This window comes from Cylas formicarius, unplaced genomic scaffold, assembly GCF_029955315.1.
Source record: "Cylas formicarius isolate icCylForm1 unplaced genomic scaffold, icCylForm1.1 PGA_scaffold_1__22_contigs__length_36826433, whole genome shotgun sequence".
Lineage (NCBI taxonomy): Eukaryota > Metazoa > Arthropoda > Insecta > Coleoptera > Brentidae > Cylas > Cylas formicarius.
Window position 1 is genome coordinate 26,970,471 of NW_026844264.1, and position 17,078 is coordinate 26,987,548.

Genomic DNA, 17,078 nt, shown 5'->3' on the forward strand with positions numbered 1-17,078 from the left:
CTAAATAAATAATATTATTTAAAGCCCACCCGGAATCACGTTCCTGAAACTCTGACATTTGATTTAAAATTTTATCTTGCACATTTTCAACAAACCAATCATTCAATTCTGTTCCTAAATCAACTACAGCATTTCCGGTACTCAGATATTTAACATCAACTTCGCCTTGGACATCATTTTTTGCCTTAATAAATTCACCGCAAAATGTGGTATTTACTTTCAGCAATAAAAATTTCTTTAAAATTTGACTAATTTTTTGTTGAAATATTGGACGAGAATCGTTTAAAAATTGAATTAAATCTTTATGAAGTAAATTAATTATGACACCAGTCTGAACTCTTCCCTGGAAACACGACGCTACCGATTCCCATACAACCATTTCATTTGTGTTTGTCTCGCGGCTACTACTTTGTAATCCCAATCCAAAATGCTTATGTTGATAATTAAGAATAATTTTTCTAATAGCTTTCAGATGTTGAATTGTAGTTTGTAATTTTCTTTTTAACCCAATAGATAAATCCTTTTCGTTAGAAACGATTTGGTTGCAAGATTCAATATTTTTATTTAGTCTCCTAAGCCACACATCACTATCTCTAAGAGTGAACTTGTCGGAAATATGCTTTTTTAATTTTTGTAAGGTTAAAATTAAGATTTGCGCTCTATGAATGATCTGCTTTACGCGCATCGTGGTTTATTAAATATATAACAGTAAATAAGACTTACCCTGTATAATATGTTGATTAATTTTGAATTATTTTGAATTTCTTTAAAGAGTTGGGCTTTCCAATATCTTTGGATCCCTCGTAGACCAGTTTGTACTGCCCCGACGCAAAGTGTTCTAGTCTCGGACGGAAAGCTTCTGTCACGCGAGTAGGAAGAAATACTACGGAATTTTCTAATTGCAGCAACACGGAATTGCCAAATTTTGTATTAACAATTTTGGCTCTAGTAATTTTAAACGGAACGCCTATCGGCAATTCATGCAGTTTGACAATCGGCTGCTCAAAATCACCTTCTGCAAGACAGGTTTGATTCAGTTGACTTAAGTCCATCTATAAATTATTATTAATTATTTTATCTCAAAATTAAAAAAATAAAAAAAACTTACGCTTAAGATTGCTGCTATTCTATTTGCGGTTACGGGTTGAGAGTACTAAGATGATCTTTAAGACCTTTATAAAATAATAACAAATGTTAAAGAATTAAAATAAGACAATAAAAAAGGTACTTACTGCTTTTTTGTACGAACACCAAACCACTAAGTTAGCTTCCACGTTGCACGAATAATACCAAAAACAACTACTGACAAAACAGAGAAAAATGAGATGTATTTATACGGTGCGAGAATACTTTCTAAAAGTTAACAAACGAAGACACCTCCACATGCGTTGCAACAAATTTTTCCCATTACGTTAATCCCACGGAGCAAATATAAAGGGGGCAATTAATTATTATTCTCAACAAGCAAAACAACTCGACATTTAGACTCGGCGCGTTATGAAATTCCACATCCCATACGGAGATTGTAAAAAATGAAAGCAAGTTGGCCTTGATCTTTTGCGGCAACATACGTTCGTCCAACGTCCGAAGCGGTTGCGTTCCCGTGTGAAAGCGTGTTGACCTTGAGACTTCTACCTGCACGGTTGTCTGGCGACAACATCGCGTCTATTCAAATCGGCGTTGGTGCTTGTGGGTAGAAGACCTTTCGACTTTTAATTCAACCATGGAAGGGAGTGCATGTGTATAAATACGTTGCATGTGTATTATAGACTATATTCAGTGCAATGAATACAGAAGTGCGATGTCCATTTCCCTACGATCCTACAACTGGTAAGTTTTATATTTTAATTACCTTTATACAGTGCGCGTCTTTTCTTGTGGGTTTCAGTTTGGGTTATCACTTTTTTGGTTAGTTTCTACCTGTTTTTAAAATATGATACTCATCTTTTTTACGTTGCATAATAACCGATTTAAATTGAGTGTTTTTAATAGCTTTTAAATGACAGTGAATGGAAAAGGGAATTTTGGCTTTTAAAAAATAAACAATTTTTAAATTTGTTTCAAAAATGTTTTATTTTTTGTACTAAAAAATTGCAGTTTGCCTTTTTGACAATAATAATCGAATTAAATTGAGCGTTTTTAATATCTTTTAAATGACAGTGAATAGGGAATTTTGGCTTTTAAAAAATAAACAATTTTTAAAATTACTGAAAGTTTTGTTTCAAAAATGTGCGTTTTATGGGGAAAACGCGAAATATATACATATTTTTGTTTATTTTTTGTACTAAAAAATTGCAGTTTGCCCTTTTGACAGTGAATTGAAACGTGAATTTTGGTATGCGCGTATAACTTAAAAAACAATTTTTAAAATTATTTGATAACCCCCCTTTTTGGAAGTTTTGTTTAAAAAAAAAATGTGTGTTTTATAGGAAACGCTACATATCATACTTTGTTTTGTTCTAGAAAAAATCGCGGTTTGTCCGTATGACAAGTCGCATATTATGTTGGCGCATCGCTTAGGGCGTCACATATTCAAATCACACAAAGAGTACCGGGGGTTAGAATTCCCGGTACGACATGAAACGACAAGGGAACATCACCAGCAGCAGGAGCAACCCGGTGGATCAAAAGAAACAAAGGAGCAGCAGGAGTACCCGGGTGGGTGGTCGACGGAGTGGGACGGCGAGGAGTGCACTTCGTATTTAGATTTCCTCCGGGAACGGGAAGAAGAACAACGCAAGGAACAGGAACAATGGGATGGTCGACTGAATCGACATAAAAAGAAGAAGAAACTCCTCGCCAGACCAATTTTATAAATAAAATAAAATAAAATGTATTAAAATTCAAGTTTATTTAATTATCCTCCCGATCCACCGCGTCACCGCGCCGCACCGTCACCGCCCTCTACCGGGGGGGCCTACGACGGTCGGAGCGCGCGACATCTAGCAGCGACGGGCGGAACCGGGGCAAAACAGGACGCTACACAAGCTGGCGACATCTAGCAGCGACGGGCGGAACCGGGGCAAAACAGGACGCTACACAAGCTGGGTGGGGGGCGGAGCGCACTCTGGGAGACAGGGGGGACACTAGGACGCCACGCGCGGGGGGCCCCCGCTGCGGGGGGGTTAGGAAATTGAGGTTATGTACGGTTTCTGTTGCTTATATCGGCACTATACATCTACTAGAGGCTGCTAACAAAACAATAAATTTTTAATTAAATTGATATGTAACAATCGCAGTATAAATGCATAGTTTACAGCAAAAAACAAATAATATAAAACAAATAACGCACAGTACCGCGATCTTTCACCAAAATGAGAATTAGTCATCCGGGACAATGTTTATGTCCTTCATTTAGCTCCGCTCCCCTCCAACAGTATAATACATGGTAAAATGCGAGCCAGTTTCATTTTAGCTCAGAAGAAGCCAACGTAAGCAAGTTTTATTTATGAACAACCGATGCAGGAGGAAAAAAGAAGATATGTAAATGTCTATGGAAGTTTCTTAATAAGGCACAGATTTGTTTCCTAATATCTATTAGGGGATCTTATGTATAGTCGGTACGATTTGTGATGGCATAGTCAGCAATAAAATGCCATACGGAATAAAATAGATTGTATATCTTGCTTCCACTTAGACTTTAACGAGTGTTGTTCCGCCCTAAATCTCTATCTGATCATCTTCAGAGATGAATTCATGTATTTTCTCTGTAATAATAGATCAGGGTGTTCCTTAACGATATGCGAATATTTAGGTAATAATTTATATAATTAATCCGCTTATTGCGCCACCAATGAATAATTTCTCCTTTTCTTGTCTGGCGATGCAATTGGTACGCTTTCACTTTCACAGGTAAAATACCTGCTTCCAATTCCTCTCTTGGTTTTATCACCCACTATTCCATCACAAATCATACCGAGGTTAGCAGTATTTTTTAAAAAGAAATTCAACATTTGATTAAGACACGGTGTTGTCGAAACAATTGTCATTTAAAAATGTATAATTTCATGAAAATCTGAAGTTCTCCTTTTTATTTATTTTAACAAGAAATACCGTCAATTTTGCTTTAAATTCAAAAAGCAGGTGAGCTTTAAATCTTACGTGTTGGCCAGGCTCACAATTTTATTAAAACACATTTAGTGCCCATAATATGTATATGTATACATATTATGTATAGCAAAAAGTGAAAGAATGTGAAGCGTCAATGTCAATTATACCTAAAGATACGAAACAATTCCTACATGAGGTGTTCGACAATATTTGGGCCACTAAGTCTCAAAATGGTTAAAACCATTAAAAAAATGGTTAAAATGGTGAAAACAATATAGCACAGGAACCACAATTAAAACATTAAAAATCTTCATCTTTCGATAGTATTTTATAAGCGCTAGCTCTAAAGCTACTCACCCCTTAATTAAATAATAATGTAAAAAAAAAGAAACAACAAAAAAAAACTGCATATATGTAAACACTTAAATATAAAAGCACACAGTATTGACTAATCATCGCGATCAGTATAACAACGATTATCATTATCTTCATATGTTCTGAAATTGACATGACATTGAAAGCTACCATAATTGCCTTTCGGAGACAATAATAACAAAATACTAACTAACTAAATTTTTAATAATCCTTCTTCGACAAGTGGCATATTCGCAACAGAAGTTGCAATATAATAATAATTTCGAATTTCGGGATAATGTGAATCACAGGTGGAAAATAACACTCTTGACATATCCAAAATCCTAATTTTGGAATTGAGAAACATGTACCTTGGAATTAGTTTGGCATGCCAAACAAGTTAGATCTGAATACAAATAAAGCAAACATATTCTTTTTTAACACTGTGTGTTATACTGTATTATGCAACAAGGGCGGTAAACGGCATTTGGGTTATGCTCCGCTAGCGCCAACTATTGTTTAATGAACTAGCGACTTAAAAAGTATACCACCCGTGTCGCATGCTCTACTTTTTCTGCGATCGTTAGTTTTGGAGCACATTTTCGCAAAATAACACCAATTCTTTCACTGAAGTGTGGAGATGTGAATTTTTTATTATATTTATTTATAGCATATAACATTTTTAATATTTGATTAAATATTTTTAACAAGAATTAGTTTCATATTTTTTACAGGTAGCCGAAACGGATCCAAAACTAGCAAGAAGAAAACAGGAACGTGCATGGAGCGACCTTTCGATGGAGCTTCTCCTGACTGATACGCACTTTGACAATGGGAGGTTAATACTCAGATGCATTGCCCGTCTGCCGGATGTTTACCACGACGAAGTGGAACTTGAATTGGAAAGCGCTCGGAATCCAGTTCCTGAAAGGGGTAAGGCTGATTAAATTACGGACTTAATAAATTGTTATTTCTATTGGCTAACCCCGTATTACTTCTGTGACTTGCTTGTGTTTTAAATCCTTCTCCATAAACGTTCCTATATAACTGTAGTCGCGTTTATGCGCTAATTATCCCCAAACTAAACGGGGATCGTATACAGGATTTCTACTTTTGATCTTCTAGATCAAAGTCGAATCGGCGCGCATCGGAAAATGCAAAGCGCGACAGTCATTAATAAACGACTTGAAGCATCATCCGCCGTCGACTCGATCCCATTTCTGACATTCACTGACTTGGAAAGCTATGATATATTTGAACGCAATTTTATTAACGACGTGATAAAGAATCATAATACGATTCTCCAGATCCACACAATAGATCTGGCAACTTCTATGAGTGTAAAGTCAAAGAAAATGAGGACAAAGTATTAACGTATGAAGAAATATGACCTAATCAATCATTTTAAGGAAAGCTTTTGTAGTGAATTAATAACCAAAATATCGATCGCCAGAGTAAAAATCAATGTTGTCAAAGGTTTTTTCACGAAAAGTTTACATGGATAAATCTAGTATCATTTGTGTAACATTTATATATTTTGAATTTTAGATTGAAAAAAATGTTTGGTGCATCTCTAGTTCTATGGCATAAAAATTACTTTGTTTACGAACCTTCCTTAGACTTGGATACCACGTTTTGGAATGTTTTTACATAAACTGTTCAAGGCTGGAAGCCCATCATACTAGTTTCAAACTATCGCTCGTAGAAAGGCGATTACTTTCAAATACCGAAACTCTGTCACATACTTCCTTCAGGATTTTCAATCAGTATTTTGATATAACATAAAAAGCGTACCTTGTAATGTTTTACAACTAGTACGGTATGACCTTTATTATAATAACGGGTTCGGGTATACTGTGATAACGAGGTCGTTATTAATATTAGTTGAAAATAGAGGGTTATTTATTTTTATTATAGTTATCGATCTACATTTCTCTATATTTTTATACAATATTTGGTTCATTTAGTTTTTTGTCATGTTCCGTCTGATTTGTTGCCCTAGCACGAATAAAATCTTTAGCTCAATTTTTTTACTAAGAATATTCGATTCTCATACGCAATCTAATTGCTCACAATATCAGATTGTCTTAGACCGATTTGATCTAAACATAATCTAGATCGTAACCGTCGTATATCGAATATTGCACCAGGATTAAGTTGCACACTGTTGGTTAAACCAGATCCAGTTTCCCGATGTACACGCACTGCTTGATTTGTTTTCAAATATTTATTAGATTAATAAAAAAAAGTTGCTTTTACGAATATATCATAGTGAAAGCATAATTTCATTTGCCTTCCAATGCGAGTAACTTTATTTTGTCCATCAAACAGTGTTTCATAGGGCAATCGATTCGGATTTAATTCAGACATTCCAGATTTTTTTCTATTATTTACTTTTACACAAAATTAGGAAAAATTTTACTGAACGCGATTGATGCAAATAAAATGGACCGTATTTAATAAATTATATAAATGTGGATTAACATTAGGAAACAAAACATTCCTGATGATTTCATCCATAAACAATTTAAAAGGAAACGTAAATTAAACTTTAGAAAAATACACTTGTTCGATTCCAGAATTTCGTAGTATTGTTGAGGGAGATATAGAATTTGTCAGAAAAATTATAAGGTTTGTTGAATCTTTATAAGTGTAGCCATTTTAAATCAGTGAGTGGAAAACGAGCATGTCGCATTTCCTCCAAACTGACAACTACCAAATAAATATTTTCTGCGAATTCCGCGTCAGAGCAAAAATATATTGAAAACATCATACCGTAAACATTACGTCGAATTTGTCAAATCATTTAATTCGTTTAATTTTTGGGTATAATGGCACCGCATTTAGTTGCAACGCGCGGCAAAAATTATTTTAATAAAATAGTAAATCAAATTGTGGTGGTTCGCTCAATTTTTTCGGATCACATTTTCAAAACATTTAATTGGAATTTAAGAGAAAATTGCCGTTTGCCTGGGACGAATACCAACTAACAAATTTGTATGAATTTATTAATAATTGAAATCGAAGTATTATAGGTGTTGAAGTCAAATTAAAATCGCTTTTTGCATTTTACAAAAAAAAAACAAAATGGTAAATATGGAGTGATAACATTTCTAGATAGAACAAATAACACAAGCCCACTATTATGAATGGATCAACAAGTTGCTTTGCAATAAAATCGTATTGGGAGGGGGGGGATAAAGTGGTTCTATCAAGTTATATTTTTGCACAGTTCTCATGCTCTCAAATGTATTAATTAATTTAATTAATTTCGAAATCTTCGACTCATCATAAATATTTTATTTTTAAAATACAACTTAACTCCTGAAGTTAATACTTATGTTTATTTTACTTACTTTTATATTAATATTTCCATTATAATAAAGTTCAAAACAATGCAACTGTGTTGGGTAGGCAAAGTAACAGAGAATAAATTTTCTAATAATAGAGAATCATAATGCTTTTTACAAAACTTGTGGTTTCCTCCTGCGTCAGTTTTTGCTTAGTCGAAATTGAAACTGGTTCAGTCAGTCAAGCTCTGAAGAAGCCAACAGGATGATTGGCGAAACGTCAGCAATTTCGACTAAGCAAAAACCGACGCAGGAGGAATCCAGAAGTATTGTAAAAAGCCTTACAGTAGCCTGTGAAAGTGTCGAGAATATTTACGCGTTTATTATGTGACAATATATTCAAATACAACGATTACTCCTTTTGTGGAAAAATACCTTTAGAAACACACCAGTACTAATGTCAGGTATAAAATTGTTTAATAATAATTTACATTGAGGAATGAGTAAATGCAAATCTCCTTTTCCATTAGTACAATCTGAAATTGCTAACATTGCTTTTTACATTGCTACGACCAAATCTAAATTTCGGTGAAATGTTTCATCGTCATGACGGTCCAATGCGTTGGAATCTTCAATATTTTTAGATAAGAAATTTGGGTTTCAAATTGTTACAGTAGATACTTATACAGTTAGGAACTGCATACCCTTGTAAAATCTATATGGCTCAATTTCGATAATTCATTTTTGTTGGATAGATCTTACTAAGGAGAAATGACACCGTTTTTTGAACTGGAAAATCGAGAAGTACTTTTATAGATTTTTCAAATTGAAAAAGACAACAGATTCGTTTTCAGGACTACCTAAAAGTAACTACACCAAAAAAAATATATATTAAACTTTGTAAATAACGATTATTTTGTACGTGATTTTATGATCTTACAAATTTTAATTACACAAATTTCGAAAATAATGATAAAAAAGTTTTTTTAACGAAAATTAATTTTTTAGTATCATCTTAAAACAACAGCATTAATAAATCTTAGAATTCGAAAGATGTAAACAAAATTAAAATATAAGTTAACGAACGAACTTGACAGTCGAATATTCGCTTCTCCATGGCAAACTTGACTTTACAAAGGAAACAGTATGCCGACGTCAAACAATTTTGATATTTCTGTTATTTTCATTATTAGATGGGAATCAAAAATCCCTTTTAATTAAAAAAATACAGCATTGTGAAGTATGTCTAGTTTAAGAAAACAGTTTTAAGAAAATCGTTAGCGTCTTTCAGTGAAATTTATCCAACCAAAAAAAATTATCAAAATTGAGTCCTAAACAAACATTCTACAGCAGTAATGCTTAAGCGAGACGCCGGCGGTATTTCGACCACTTCATGGAAATTAGTTTCGTTGGGTTTTATGCGGTCCTGAATAAGAATTCGTTGTCACTTTATTCTTAAAGAAATCCCTAATAGTTAGCCATGATTTCAGGTTAATGTAATAAGAATCTGAGGTTTTAGTTCGTTTTTAAAAATAAAATTATTAAAATCAAACCGTTTTACAACGATGTTTCAAAGAAAATTGGTATAGTTGGGTTCTAAGTACTCCTGAATAAGGATTCGTTACCAATTTATTTTTAAAAATATCTCTAATATTTCTCTCTTCTCTCTCTTTTATTACATAGTTTGAGTTGGCCATGACATTATGTTGAAGCAATAAGCAAAAGACGAGACCTGTCCAACAAAAAAATATATATTAATATCAAACCATAAAGGAAGATTTTGCAAGTGTGTCCTTAAGTGGGACACCCTGTATATACAGGGTTTTTCACTTAAAACTCCGTACGCCAATAAGCCCAAAACGAAAAGAAATATTTAATTTATGTAAAAAGTAGTCAAAGTGTGGGGTCAAGTAGATATTTCCTAAAGTTTAAAAAATTCGACGCCTGCAAAGAGCTGGGCGTCGCGACGCGTCGAAAAATTATTCGATTGCAGAGACTTTGGAAATACGCGCATACAAAAGTACATATTATTTAAAAACTTTTTTGTTATTTACTAAAACTTATTTACTTTACCCGTTTCTAAGTTATACCGATTTAAAGTAAACATTTCTTGATTAATAAAAAATGTGATTAACGCTTATTTTTACAAGTATGTCATGAATGTTAGTTACTATGGCAACCATTGTTATCGCAGTTGCTTTACGTGCAATTACAAACAATAGATTTCAACGATTTTAGTATGATTTTATTTATTATTTTTTATCGATTTCGTTCTGATAACATGATAAATAAATGAAAAAACATTAAAATACCTACAAGTTAATAACCAAAATTATTATTGCAATTAACTACATAATAAGACATTTCAAAAATTTTGTTCAAAATTATGTCCATCTGCTCGAACACAATTATCAAAAACTTTTAACAGATGAGCTTGGGTCACTGGTAGGAGAGTCCTTCTTGTGATAGCGGCACACGCTGCATTAATTTTGTTAATGAGATCAGCCATATCTTCGATAGGTTCTTCATAGATAACGTTTTTTAGGTAGCCCTAAAGAAAATAATCTGGTGGTGTAATGTCCGGGGACCTCGCCGGCCACCTTACCGGTCCATTAGTACCAAACCATCTATTGGGATATTCTCGGTTCAAATACCTCGTTACTATTTGGGCATTATGTGCAGGCGCTCCATCCTGCTGTAGCCACATATTCATTCTAGTGTCAAGAGGCACTTCTTCTAATAGTTCCGGAAGTGTAGTTTGAAGAAATCTTAAATAGCGATCTGCATTTAAAGTTCCTTCGTAAAAGTAAGGTCCAATAAGGAATCCATTTAATATGCCGCACCAAACATTGATACTAAAAATTCGTTGGTTACCTCTTTCTGTAATCCAACGAGGATGGTTTTCGGACCAAAAACGACAGTTGTGTCTATTAACGATTCCATTATTTAGAAATCGACTTTCGTCGCTCCATAAAATTTTCGAGAGAAAATGTGCATCTTGGCTATACAAATCGGACAATGTCGCTAAGAAATACATTCTTCTAGCATAATCGCCTGGTTATAGTTTACGAACTAGTTTACTTTTGTACGTATTTTTTGTACAATATTTTCATCATTTGTAGCCGTCCTGTTCCTATCTCTTTTAGGTTTTATGAAGCTGTCATATTCTCTTAAGTTTTTACATAAAGTTGAAAAGGTTTTTGCATCGGGGACTCTTCTATGCGGATAACGCCGTGCGTAAACTCTTTTTGCTTCTCTACAATTGCATCTGCATTCTCCAAACACCAGTAACATGTCTACTTTTTCCTCATTGCTAAATTGCACCATTTTCACATAATAATTCTTAGTTTTTTTTTAACCGAACAAATTTGGATATTTCTTGTGACAAAATGTGACAATTTTTTGATACAGCAATAACAACTTACGTTTGTAATTGCACTTAAAACAACTGCGATAACAATGGTTGCCATAGTAACTAACATTCATGGCATACTTGTAAAAATAAGCGTTAATCACATTTTTTATTAATCAAGAAATGTTTACTTTAAATCGGTATAACTTAGAAACGGGTAAAGTAAATAAGTTTGAGTAAATAACAAAAAAGTTTTTAAATAATATGTACTTTTGTATGCGCGTATTTTCAAAGTCTCTGCAATCGAATAATTTTTCGACGCGTCGCGACGCCCAGCTCTTTGCAGGCGTCGAATTTTTTAAACTTTAGGAAATATCTACTTGACCCCACACTTTGACTACTTTTTACATAAATTAAATATTTCTTTTCGTTTTGGACTTATTGGCGTGCGGAGTTTTAAGTGAAAAACCCTGTATAATGGAACAATGTATTTACGCTGTTTTGTACATACCCGTCAGTTGATTGGTTAGTAGGGTAAGCTGATGAAAGCGATGACGTATTTGTTGATTTTTTCGCTTCCATACCTTTCATCAATTAAGTGATGAGTTAATTTTGACGCTGGCTGCATAAATTTTACTCCTTGTTTTGAGTTTCCATAATATACGCTTCTGCAGAACTTTTATTAACAATAAATACCGTATCTCTGTCAAATATCGCGTGGGCCCTAAATAGTATACCGGCGGCAAAAGATAGGGGCAACTGCTTGATATTTATTTCGGCGCAGGGGTCGAAAGTAACCAGAGTGTGTTGTAATTTAACGCGCTGATGTCTTTCCGGTCCAACAGACCCGGAGTTACTTTCGTAAACTAATATATCGATTACTGGCAAAGTTTTCTCTGTAAGCAAAGTTAGATTGGTTTAATTCGTGTACGAGCAGTTTTCGTTCTATTTGTAATACACTTAAATCCGCAACGTTTCGAAAAGGAAATTTGGTAGCGCCGCACTCGATATCTCGTTAATCCGTTGTATTTCGAATAAATATTTGGTTTGTTTGCAACGATTCTGACGATTATCCGGGAAATACGGAAAGTCGCGCTTCGTACTATTTAGATTTGCTGTTTGGTCGGATTTAAGGATGTACTATAGTCAATGATATGTTTGCGGTTTGCCGAGCAATTTACGGATGCCGCGATAGTCAACAATAATTCATCAGAGTGCCTGCTTGACTCGCAATTATGAATCTTTCATTGAAATCTGAAATATAGGGTTTATTGTTATTTTCCAACTAATTAAAACCAACCAATCACTCAGTAGTCTTTATATAGAGCAATAAATCTTTATTTTGGCTTCACTGGGCGTGACACGTTCGTAGTGCGAAGCTCGAAGCAGGTTTTTATTATAAAAAGAAAGAACTTCGCGGTTTCATGTGGTAAAGGGACACATTGTTTTTCTATCGTGCTCCTGCGGACCACTATGGAACTTTCGCAAAATCGATGTAATTTAATTGTGCATGCACCCTGTATAAAAAGTCCTTCACATCTCGTCGAACTTCCAGGTTGCAGCAAATATCGGTAAATATTAAAATTTGCACAAATAATAGCGTTTTCGAATGATATTTTTTCAAATATCTCTCGCCCTGTATAATTGACGAAACCTGGACTCTCTCACGACACGGCTTACGATCCTGTTCAAAAAAAATTATCCCATCCTTAACGGTTTTCAATTGATCGCCAATATTTTACCCACAAAAACGGAAATTTATTGATTATTGCGGCGCAGTGCATGGTTTCAGAAAAAAACTTATTTTCTAGAAAACCATTTACTATTTTCAAAAAATTCTTGAACCAGTACGAGTGGAAAATCCAGGGCTATAACCTCTACTTCGAACAATGCATCATATACACACATGCAGTGCGCAGTGAAACCATGCAGTGCGCCGTAATAATCAATGACCTCATCGCGTCTTGACAGCCCCCGAAATAACGATTTCAATATGGATTTTTTCAAATATCCCGAGCAGCGTATGTGAAAACCGCAAATACAAAAATTGTAGCACTTGATACGGCAGTTTGAACCAATTAGCCATATTTTTTACCATTTTTGATTTGCTGCTAATAATTGACTCGGTAAAAGCACAATTTTCTTTTTTCTTTTAGATTTTTACCTATAATTTGAAAACTCTGTGTACAATCGAAAAAATGACCGAAAAAAATGTTATTGCACTGGATGCTCTGCGAGAATTTTGCCAATCGGATGCACGCTTATGGAGGAAAAAATTAAAAATTGAAAAACTCCAGATATAATTGAAGAAATGATTGAAATAGGAGTCATAATACCGAATCTTCCATGTCTCCTAGGTAAAGAATTTTGCCTATTGGACATTTCGAGAAAATAATTTTGGTCTGGAAGCCAGAATAACCCAATAAAAAAATCCAAATAAAAAAAAAATCTTGTCGAATTGATGGACTTTTACTTCCTTGCCAAATTTGAAGTCGATAGCTACATATTTAAGACATCTATGACGTTTTTGAATATAGCACAGAATATCCCGAACATTCGGAACAATATGTGAAATCCTTAAATACAAAAGTTTGAGCTTTCCATACTGGCTATATGGTCATATAGTAAGAAACGGACAACTGAATCACAGCTTCCTAGTTTTGGTTAGTCAATTATCATTATAAAGGGAGCACAATTTTCAGTTTTTTCCAAATTACCGGCTCACCCTGTACATTTTTCAGAAATCATCTAGAATAACAGTTCTTGGTCAGGATCTTGCGCGTGGTTTGGTTTAATAATTTTGTTTTAAGACTTTTAGATAAATGATTTTTTCTCGATACCCTGCAAATACGGTTTTTAAATTTTTAAAAATACTTTCCAACCCTAAAACCCCCAGTTTGAATAGACTTCGTTACATAGTCATACTCCATATGTGTGGATGGTATCAAATTTCCTAACAAAATGATAGTTTGACAGAGATGCAATATAATGTGATTTGATGGATTGCAAAAAAAAAACAGAAATTTAGTTTAGTATTAATTTTAATTACAAAAGAGAGACAAATAAGAGTACATTTTACAGTTTCCACTTAATTTTAAGAAGTACTTCATTTTCATTCAATTAAAAAATATACCATTACAATATATAAAAAGAAGAATTTATCTGTTCATTCTGCACGTATATATAACATAAGATTAGATAATAATTACTGAAAAGAAATTCTTAAGTAACAAAATCGCGAGACAAAATAATATAAGTTTTCGTTATTTCTTTAAACCGGAAGTGACTTTTTTTACTTGAGTTGGAATCTTCTTCAATTAAAAAATATCCTTTGATATAAATAATATTACTCCTATTTACACATATCATTTTATAGATAGTAGTTTTCTGTCACAGAAAGCCAACTTTATGAAAGAAGGTCTTTGACACAATGGGCGTTATTCAAGTTTTTCTTTTAAGATTTATCTAGGAAAAAGTTTAAGCGCAACAATAAAATTCAAATTTCATTATGAAAACCAAATTAGATTTGATAAGCAGGTATAAACAACATTCGCCAAAACATCATCAGAACTTCATTTTTTGTAAAATATTATTTTACAACGGTTTTCAATCCAGTGGCGTAGTCAAATAAGTTTTTGCCTTTATTGATAAAAAAATCGTAAAAATGCTTAAACAAATGCGTTTCATATGGTTGCATATCCACAGGTAGTTAATAACTAAATAAAAGAAATTATTGGTAAAATACATATATCGCATTATTCTCTCAATGCCAAAATCTTCACCTAATTTCAAGGAAAGTAGGTCAGAAATGGGATCGTTTTCTGCGTTTTAATGCAAAATGACAGTAACGTTTTTCATAAATAATCAGAGAAAAAGAAGTCATTAAAGTCGTCAGCGTAACGAGTCGACGTTCTCTAAATATGTTTCGTCCCCTTAATTCGGTGTTTTTCTTTATTCTTGTGTCCTTTTTTTTTAGTTCGAGGTCTGAATGGGGTCAAGAAAATGACGGCACAAACAAAGCTGCAATATATCTTACTTTGTTACGTCTTATTCCTCCGGTTTTAATTGTCCATTTGGCCGGATTGTACATAAAAACAAGATAAGGGGAAATAAGTTACTTTTGTGGATTTTTATAGGTATTTGTTTGTTTGGCAATTAAAAATGTTTTTCTGACTTGGTAGAGGATAAGTAATTAAGATTAATTAATATCTTTTGTCATCCTTTGGGCGCGACTTTCGTTGACCACTCACAGTGTTAGAACGCTATTAAGAACAAGATCTGAATTGTTATTATTGTTCCATAACTTTTTTTTAGTAGTGTTTTGTCTAGGTTAATTTAATTTTAAATAATTTATAAGATTTTGCGATAATTTAGATTTAAGTTGTATAACTGATGGTATATTCCAAGCAGAAAGTGAAAACATTTTTAAATTGAGATATTGTAAAATATGTATAAAAACAATTGTGCATAGTTTTCGTTAAGTATAGTGACTAAATAGCGAGACATAACTGTGTGCGTGTTCGATACGCATGAAAATTACTTCTAATTGATGTGTAAATAGCCTTCAGATGACTGAAACGTTAGAATGGTACAGATGTAATAAATTGTGACCAAACCATGTTCCAAGCAGTGCACAAAAACTGGTAAGTTAAAAGATAATACTGTTTCTGATTAGAGACACGAATAAATAGGGATCCACTCAGTATAAAGGGTGTTTGGGCTAGCGCAAACTAGTTTGCACAGTGCGGCCTAAGATCTCGTAAATATTAGCATTCAAGACAAGATTTCCAGTTTGGCGAAGTTGCCGGGCGAGCCGCAGAGTTTAGGGAATATGAGATCGTTTTTCATTTGTTTAATCTCCTTTTAGAAAAAAGTCAAGGAAGAAGTTATATAAGTTTGGGACACGTCAATGTAAGGCAATAAGGTAAGGAAATAGAGGTTGTTTTCTTTAAAATACAGTTGGTGTTGAAATTGAAATATTTTTCGGATTCGTATCAAATATTTCGAGCTCAATTGACAGGTTTTTTTGGGAGGCACTCATCGTAAAAGATAGAACAATATTTTATTGCAGATACAATCGCACCGATTCTGTTTCACCATAACCAGAATCAGACGGTATTCTGTCTCGATAAAGACAAATTGCACTTGTGGCATATTTCCATTTTAACGTACCATAATTTAGAAATTAATATATGTATACTAAGGTACAGCAATCTCCTTTTCCTTACCATTTGTTCCTAAAGAAGGATAGTATTGTGGGATCGATATTTTTTCATTCTAATAATTTCCTGGTGATAGCATTTGTTTCAAGAAAGGAACCATTATATATAAAGAGGAAATTATTGTTTTTTGTTGTGGGGCTTTATTGCATCATCGTTACATTTTTGAAATGAACTTTTGTGAAAGCCCGATCGTCCCCATTGTTACTTTTGCTGGATGCCTTAATGGTTTTCTGAATTTTGCTCCAGATAACACTACTCGGATGTTTTCGCGTTTATTTCAAAACGGGATCAAATGTTTCGCATACAGTATCTGCAGTTGCAAAATTTTCTTAATCTTTTTTGCTTCAGAATAATAAGTCTATATATTATTATTTATCGTCAAACCTTCTCTAAAGTGTCCTTAAATAAATTATTTTCAGCATCTCGATTAATAAAGTATATATATATATATATATATATATATATATATATATATATATATATATATATATATTAGTATAATAATACAGACATTTGGTACCGTTTGTTGCACAAGAGAGCTGTGCTAGAATTGACACTGCTGTCAGATTATTAACATTATTAATTATTAAATTAAATTGTTCTGTATAAATATAATGAGTTTGTTTTCATGGTTCAAGATATAATATGACAATTATAATTGACAACAACATAAAGAAAAAACTGAAGCAAGTCCAAGAAATTTGGTATTAAAAACTGATCAATCCTGATAATTTATTGAACTTCTTCATTATTTTGCTACAGATATCTGCTCATATATTATCTCCGATAATACCCTCAAGGGATTTTCAT

General features: G+C 33.4%; 2 protein-coding genes across 3 annotated transcripts in view; both read left to right on the plus strand.

Moving 5' to 3' along the window:
* LOC132696032 (uncharacterized) overlaps positions 1–16,662 on the plus strand; it is a 122,792-nt gene extending 106,130 nt beyond the window's left edge. For both annotated transcript variants that reach the window (XM_060660568.1, XM_060660567.1), the window contains 2 exons: positions 5,139–5,337; positions 15,023–16,662. In XM_060660568.1, coding sequence (XP_060516551.1) covers positions 5,139–5,337; positions 15,023–15,111 — 288 coding nt within the window. In that variant the 3' untranslated portion in view covers positions 15,112–16,662. The remainder of the gene's footprint in view (positions 1–5,138; positions 5,338–15,022) is intronic.
* Positions 1,615–3,038, plus strand: LOC132696034 (uncharacterized). Its single transcript, XM_060660569.1, has 2 exons — positions 1,615–1,830; positions 2,464–3,038. Exons 1-2 carry the CDS (start codon positions 1,785–1,787, stop codon positions 2,814–2,816), a joined length of 399 nt encoding a protein of 132 aa, XP_060516552.1. The 5' UTR covers positions 1,615–1,784; the 3' UTR covers positions 2,817–3,038.
* Positions 16,663–17,078: the final 416 nt, after the last annotated feature.

Coding starts and splice junctions, on each gene's coding strand:
- LOC132696034 (XM_060660569.1), top strand. CDS start 1,785: ATGAATACAGAAGTGCGATGTCCATTTCCCTACGATCCTACAACTG. Junction 1,831..2,463: donor TCCCTACGATCCTACAACTG/GTAAGTTTTATA, acceptor GTTTTGTTCTAG/AAAAAATCGCGGTTTGTCCG.